General features: G+C 42.5%; 1 protein-coding gene across 1 annotated transcript; it reads left to right on the top strand.

The window, feature by feature from the left end:
• The first annotated feature begins 89 nt into the window (after window positions 1-89).
• lgals8a (galectin 8a) lies at window positions 90-4,963 on the top strand. Its single transcript, XM_056581689.1, has 9 exons — window positions 90-175; window positions 364-452; window positions 1,033-1,246; window positions 1,577-1,696; window positions 2,185-2,232; window positions 2,747-2,773; window positions 3,192-3,280; window positions 3,792-3,960; window positions 4,777-4,963. Exons 1-9 carry the CDS (start codon window positions 137-139, stop codon window positions 4,924-4,926), a joined length of 945 nt encoding a protein of 314 aa, XP_056437664.1. The 5' UTR covers window positions 90-136; the 3' UTR covers window positions 4,927-4,963.
• Window positions 4,964-7,939: the final 2,976 nt, after the last annotated feature.

The following is a 7,939-nucleotide window of genomic DNA, read 5'->3' on the forward strand; positions in this document are numbered from 1 at the left end:
AAATCTCAATGTAGCCACCATCCACTGAATGCTACGTTTTCAATGCGGCCAAATCCGATTGGTTAATACGCCTGCTGTCAGTCTACATACACGGAAGTAAACAAACCCTTTCTTGCGAGGCAGTCAACTTGTCGGGATGGCTACGACTAATGCTAAACAGACTATATTGAATCCGGTAAGCTACTTTAATGTAACAAGTCCTAGTAAACACGGATATTTTGAAGTATCGCATGTGCTTTTGAATCGTATCTACGCAGTACGCCTACAACCGAAGTTGTGAAAGTTTGAGTAGATGTATTTTTCACCTAGACTTGATATCCCTTTATTTGAATATTTTTGCTAAAATGCGTATTTTCTCCACAGGCAATCCCTTTCGCTGGGACTATTCTCGGAGGTCTGCTTCCGGGGGAGATGCTGCTAATACAAGGCAGGGTCCCCAGTAACTCCGAGAGGTAAAATTGCATCGATGGGGACATGTATGTGCTAGTGGTAACGAACCGCCACATGATGGCTCCTACTACGGTACGCTATTAATCATGGGGTTGTGGTGATTTCGGAGAAAAATGAAAAACGCTATCAAATTAATTCCTACACACGACCCCAAGGGCACTCTGGATTGGGGAACGGTCGCAGCATACAACCAAAGGCCTCAATGGTCCAGTACCCTGAAAAAGCTCCTTGGACGGTCCCATGAGTGCCTTAAAATGGGTTTACAGGGGTGGGGTCAAAGCGATTGAGAACCCCTGTATTAGATATTGAGCTACATCTAAATGTTACTAGTTGATGTAGACGTTTTTGAGGTCTATAGACCTCACAAACGTCCATATAGGAAGCTAACAACTATCTGCCGTTATGTACTTCCATGAAATAAATCTTTCAATCAAATGTATTTGTTCTTGAAATATCTTTTATCTCACGTCAAAGAAAAATCATGATATAAAGCCCCCTCAAAGAAAACCTTAATAAAAGAAAGATCTCCCAATACATGAAGGCCTTCGGTCCAGGTGTGTCCAACCAGCGGCTGTTTTCCAGGTTCCAGGTGGACCTCCAGTGTGGGAGCAGTGTGAAGCCCAGGGCGGACGTAGCCTTCCACTTCAACCCCCGGTTCAAGAAGAGGCCTCTGGGCATCGTGTGCAACAGCCTGCAGAAAGAGCGCTGGGGCAAGGAGGAGATCCACCAGCAGATGCCCTTCAGCCCCGGGGAGGTGTTTGAGATCATCATCCTGGTGCAAAAGGAAGTGTTTAAGGTAAGTTTTGAATAAGGCACCACCCCTGTGAGCTTTTTAAGCTGGAAAAAAAAGAAGCTACAAAGAAGGAAAATAACCCAAGTGACCCCTCTGTTTATGATCAAAACCGAACACTGAGATTAAGAAATGAATGTATTTGAGCCGAGACTTCAAGGAAACTGAAAATTCAAAACTATTAGCTCTAAAAACGTACACATTTTTATTCTGTGTTGGATCTGTCCAGATGTTATGTTAAATGTGTTGAATGTTTGGCTGCCATCTTTGTCAATGCAGTCACTTGATGACATGAGTGTCCCATGACTCGACGTCCCTGTGCGGGTCCCCTTCCAGGTGGCAGTGAACGGGAATCATCTGCTGGAGTACACTCAGAGGCTGGACCTCGACGGGGTAGACACTCTGGGCATATCAGGCTCAGTCAGCATTCAAGCCATTGCCTTCTACCCCGTTGAAGTACGTATAAACTCTTCGTGTTCACCCTGTTCTCAATAGCTTCAGCAGGTTTATTTTGGGACAGGACATTCATAGATATTTTTGTAAGGTTGGTTTTTGTGTTTGGGGGGGGGGTGGAGGAGGGGTAGCACAGCATAAAGTCTGTGATTATTTCTTCTATTCTCCTTTGAGAATTTTTTTTATCAAAGAGCTGCATTTCTATAGCGAGCATTTTGAAGTCGTTCCGAAGAGCCACTCTAGCTCAGCTTAAGTGACTTGTGGATTTAAAAAAGTAAGGCCCTCCTTTCTGAAGACCGTATGATGCAAACATTTGGTTAATTTACCATCAAACCTTTTTATGTACATTGACTTTAACTCCTTTTCCTGGGTTAAGTAAATAAATGAATTCATGGAATAATGCCTGTAAAATAGTTACTTAATAGATAATCAAACTGGGCCGCTGTGTTAAATTTGGCTTGTTGCTGAACCCCCCACCCCCTTCCTTTTAGACTGCAGCTGCGAAGCCTTCTCTAGTCCACAGAGACTCCATCCCACACGTAAGATGGTGGCACTCCCATGCCACTTCAGCATGTTTACATTCTTGCATGTTTGCCTTTCCTGCATACAGCTGGAGGTGATGGGGAGTATCTACCGTTTAGTTTTTAGCTATGATTAGGAGACAAAGCTTTCTGTATGGTCCTAACCAAAGGTATATCCATTTGAAGTGTTGAAATGGATCCATTTGAAGAATTCCTAAAGATAAACAAAGGAACTAACACATATTCTTTTTCTTTTGCCCTCCATTCGCTTTTTTTGCTGTATTTATTTCAGACTTTACACCATTTGACCGTAGCTACTGAATTTTCTTTTGGAGAATTTTTTACCAAAATTATATCAGTTTAAAAAAACTGATATACATTCACAAACTCACAACATTCTTTGATTTTTTTTTTCTTTCTGAGGTATGACTTAAACTAAATCATAAAGTAAAGAAAACATCTCCTGACTGGTTTGACAACTTCCATTTCAAACACGACTCTGATTGTGGTGATCTTTCTGTTTGTCTTACAGGCGATGCTGAAGTTCCCAGACGATCTGGTAGGTCATCTGGATGTGGAGGGGTGAAGAGTTTGGCGGTGTGGTCGAGGGACTGCTCTTTGATAATGTCATACATTTTAATGCCATTTTACGTTAATAGTCTTTCCATATCTTGTGAAACCTGGAGCCATTTGTTAATAGATGACCAAGCAACTCAGGACACAGGGATACAAATAGGTTTTCTAAGAATGAGTTAGGGGTGTGTGCGTTTATAGTTAATAGCTGTTTAATTTTAATGACTATTTTACTGTTTTATTAACTGGCACAAGGAGTGCATTCATAAATTAACGTGTTGATGTTAGTACTAACATACAGGACATGCGGGCACACAGGATACAGAAAACACCAGAGGCACATATTGTGTTGCTTCATCAGGCATGTAACATGTTTTAAAATCAATATTGTTTTGGTCTTCCAGAGTCTTCCTTTCCGTGGACAGATGGAGAAGGGTTTGAGTCCCGGGCAAACCATTACAATTAAAGGAAAAACCAGTCCCTACCCACACAGGTAGGGACTCAAACCATCTGTCTGTTCTCACCTGGCACTGCTGTCTTTAGCCTTGGACTTTTCAGTTTATCTTTCTGCCCCAAAAAAGTTTAAATAAAGCACCCAAGATTGAATAATTGGAGTAAAGTTCATGTAACTCAAACAGGACTTCAGTTTGAAATTTTTAATCCAAAGGGACATGCCCCTGAGACTTCTAACACTTAGGCCCAATCCCATTTCTACCCCTTACCCCTCCCCCTTGTTTTGAAAGGGGAAGGGGTAAGGGGTAGAAATGGGATTGGGCCTACCCCTTACTTTCTACCCCTTACCCCTTCCCCTTAAGGCCCAATCCCAGAAATGGGATTGGGCCTTAAACCATTAGATCAATATTGGTGTATCTAAAAATAAATGCAAAAAGTGCGGGGCAGAGGGCAGAGAACATGAACAAAAGTAACTCCCTCTTCCGTCATGGACCATCTTAGTTTCCCGGAGCGTTGCCCAGCGTTCCGTGTTTCATCCCATCTCCTTCCAGCTTCAGTGTGAACCTGCGGGTCTCCAACGGCAGCGACATCGCCTTCCACCTCAACCCCCGGCTGAAGGCGGGCGCGCTGGTCAGGAACTCCTTCCTGTCGGACTGCTGGGGCGAAGAGGAGCTGGAGCTGGACTCGGCCTTCCCCTTCGTCGCCGATCAGTACTTTGAGGTAAACTCAAAACTAGTTTTTATGTTTGACTTGTGCTCCATGGCCGGGCAGGATTTTTATTAAGTGGCTGAGGTTGTTTGATAGGGGGATGGGGGAAATCAATTCACACCCGAATCACTGTTCTCATCTCATACGAGTCAAGATCGATTCTGAAATGGCAAAGAAATATTCTTTGTAAAAAGAAAAACGGTCTTACCAACGATTCAAACCAGTGTCAGTGGTTTCAAACAATTTAATTAGATTGCGAAAACATAGGGAAAAAATAACATCCCGTTCTCTTGTTTTTTAATACTTCCTGATTATCAAAATAACGGGGTCTGTATCTTTATTCATAAAATGGATGTCATGTAGGCCTGTTTGTAGCGCCTGCAAGAAACACAATGTTTTGGGAGATAATAGCGGATGTGGTTAAGTCAGTTTCAAATTCAATAACAAATTACTTTAAGATGCAGAATGTGTTGTACATTTGAATCTAACTTCCCTTTGGTGCAGAGATGAGCACACTACATCTGTTTTGCAGCTAAGCCATATCCTGGGGTGGCCACGGTCTAGATATATCATCCTCTATCCGCTGGCCATCGCTGGCCATGAGAGAGCAATGGCCTTTTGTTTGAGTGAAAGGCAACCTCCTCTAAACCTCACATGATTATGTTGTTGTCATGGAAACGGAGCTGGTCAGATGTTTGTTCAACAGCAGTCCTCTCTCCCAACTGTTTCCTAAGGCATGAAAATATTTCTCCCTCCCTCTTTTCCGATCTTTCCCGCTTTCTTACTCTCCCTCTCTCCTGCCCTCCCTCCCTCCCTCCCTCCCTCCAGATGATCATCCTGTGTGAGGCACACCAGTTCAAAGTGGCGGTGAACGGGGTCCATCAGCTGGTGTACCGCCACCGCGTCCAGGACCTGACCCGCATCACCGACCTCGAGATCCAGGGGGACGTGCATCTGCTGGATGTCAAGCTGTGGTAACCTCGGACACCCATCCCCAACCCCCCCCACCCCACCACCAGCCCCTCCCCGCCCCACTCCCTCTAGAATGACGACGTTCCGGCACCATACGATAGGTACAGCGGGTGTGTCCACTACATTAGGGGACGGACGGCAGGCTAACCACTTTAGAGTGTAAAAAGGCTTTTGTGTTCAAGGCCTGTGTCTGGCTCCAGAGACTAGGTGTGTGGTTGGAAAAGCAAACAAAAAAGAAATTCTCTTTTATATTGTGCTCTGCATTGCTACAATGCTTTAGTTGGCTGACATTCCACTGGGAAAAACAAGCGATTTCTCTTTCTAAAATACAGGAGAAAATATGAGAACAAATGCTGATAATAATTCAATTTTTGGCATGTTTACTGAGTATTAGCTGCTGACGAGGGCAGTTCGATCAATACTTTGAGCAGTCGGGCAAACATTTAAAATGCTTTCTAACACTGTTAAAAGTGTTTAAAATGCCCAAAGAAGAGCTTTCTTCAGCCGCTTCAGTGATGCACTACAGAAACTTAACATTAATGTAGAACTTTGCACTGATATACATTTCCATATACAAGTGTGTGTGTGTGTGTGTGTGTGTGTTAAATTAAGCGCTTGTGCTGCTTAACACTAACGCTAATTACTACAGGAAGTTAATTTTAATGTAATTTGCACAGTCTTTCCATATATTGTGAAACCAGGTGTAATCTGTTATTACATGCAACTCAGGACGAAGGGATACAAATATGTTTTCTAAGAATAAGGTGTGTGTGTGTGTGTGTGTGTGTGTGTGTGTGTGTGTGTGTGTGTGTGTGTGTGTGTGTGTGTGTGTGTGTGTGTGTGTGTGTGTGTGTGTTTGTTTAAATAAACCTGGGTGAGTTGTAGTGGACCAGAGGTTTAATATGATGACCCAAAATATTAATCAAAAGGACAGTGAATGGGCTGTTGTTGGTATTCCAAAGAAACAAAATAATATACGATATACTTTGGATTAATCACTGGAAAAATATAAAAATCTTTAATAGATAAATTTGATTATCTATTAAAATATCTCTCTGATAATATATATTTTTTTACCCCAACTGTTTTGTGTATATGGCATATCTATTTTGAGAAAATGTTGAGATTTGTTAAGATGGTAGATTAACCAAAATTGTCACCTTACCACCTGAATACTCTGAAGTAACTCCCAATACAATAAACAAGCCATTCAGCAGGGTACCTGTTTGTAAAGCTTTATAGGAATACACAAATATGTTTTCTTTGTAATCCATAGTGTATGGCTCAAACCCAGTTACTAACGAGCATGACTGTTAATCCTGTGTGTAACTGCATTATTCATGTGTAATTACATTAACCATGTGTGAAGTATCCATAATTCCTGTGTGTAATTATTTTCAGTCCGGTGTGCCGGGTTCTTTCAAACCATATTCAATAAAAAACAATGTGAATCCATGTTCAGTGAAAACAAAAGCTTACATTTACGATTGAAGTGCAATAAAATATGCAAGTCTAATGTGCAAGGTTGTGTCTTTATTACCGTCTGACGTTGATAATAGCTTGTTGTGACATCATATCTGGACTGAATAAATCATCCAAATATCTTTCAGGAAAGATACAATTCATTTTATCCCCAGAAAATAAGCCCTTACTGTCACACTCAAAGTCATGTTTTTGTTTGGGAAAATGTTTTCTAAAAAAAATATTAATGTTTAGACAGAGGGTTTTGGACTCCAAGAGAAGAGAAACCATGTTCCTTTGTAGTTGTCTTTTCTTGTGAATTTTGGCCTATCAGAAGGAAATGCTCCTTTGCCTTCTGATTTTAATTGGGGGTAAAAGTAATGCTATTGGAATCTGTCAAATTTTATCCCAAAAAGTAATTTCCAGAATAAATCCCTAGTTAAGTCACATTAAAAATTGTGAATTTGTTACAGTCAGGGGTTGATACTTGGCACACAAATGCAAAGAATCAAACATATCAGTCCTCCAATGAGCTTCCAGACATGTTCCGCAGAGAGGCAGTGAGCCTCGGACGCCACGGCCGATTGGCTAAGATCCCTTGCTCAGATAGAACACCATCTGAATAATTTCACACAAACAACTACTATCGACAAGATACGCCATCCTATTGGCAACAGTTGTAGACCACAGCCACACACAATGGAACCACAACGACATCACATCTGACCGATGACTGGATACTTCACAAGAGTGACTGAGGAACTCAACCCTGGCAGTGTTAGTGCCTTGCTCTACGGATCCAAGAAACGCTCGAGCTCGGTCGAGGGAACGAGGAGCTCCTTCCAAACAGTTTGTCATTGTTGTCATGGTGCCGTGTGAATGGAGGAATTCACAGTTGACGGGTAACCGTTCTTCCTCACACAATGCGACCTCAGTCAGGACTATAGCAGAACCCATGGGTCACATATCAGCATACCTGCACGCTCACCAGTAAGAGCTGGGAGATGGGGGCTTTGCTTTGGACTATGATTATCGTTTTAGCACTGGATTTGTCTGTGGTTAACAATGAACCAAAGAAAAATTGTGTGTGTGAGTTCTAGAGTGCAGTGAGGTAAAATAAAATAAAATACTAGATGTCGTCTAGGTCCTGAGAAAGAGTGGTGTTAACGGAATTACAAAACTGGTCGCCTATTACTTTCTTGCTAACCCGCGGGGATTCTCCCAAAGATCTCCCAGAGCTCCAGGAAACGGACCACAGAGGGTTAGTGTCTAGTACTTTAGTGACGTGCCCAGAACATGGCCTCAGTGTATCATACATGGCCTCGTCACAGGTGTCTTCCCATGGGTTCTCTCAGGGTGTTAGAAACCGCAAGTTTATTCAGCTTCACCTCCCCTCCACAAGGGACACCGAGTGGTGATTAAGGGTAGTCAATAGCTCCTCCCACTATAAATAGAGGCCTAGTTAGGCCTTCCCCCCTTTGTTCTCACCACATCCTCACCACAACTGAGTGTGTGAAGGTGTTTGCCGTGCATCTTTTGAATTCCCTTCACTGTAAGT

This window comes from Gadus chalcogrammus, chromosome 21 (genome assembly GCF_026213295.1).
Source record: "Gadus chalcogrammus isolate NIFS_2021 chromosome 21, NIFS_Gcha_1.0, whole genome shotgun sequence".
NCBI classification, from domain to species: domain Eukaryota; kingdom Metazoa; phylum Chordata; class Actinopteri; order Gadiformes; family Gadidae; genus Gadus; species Gadus chalcogrammus.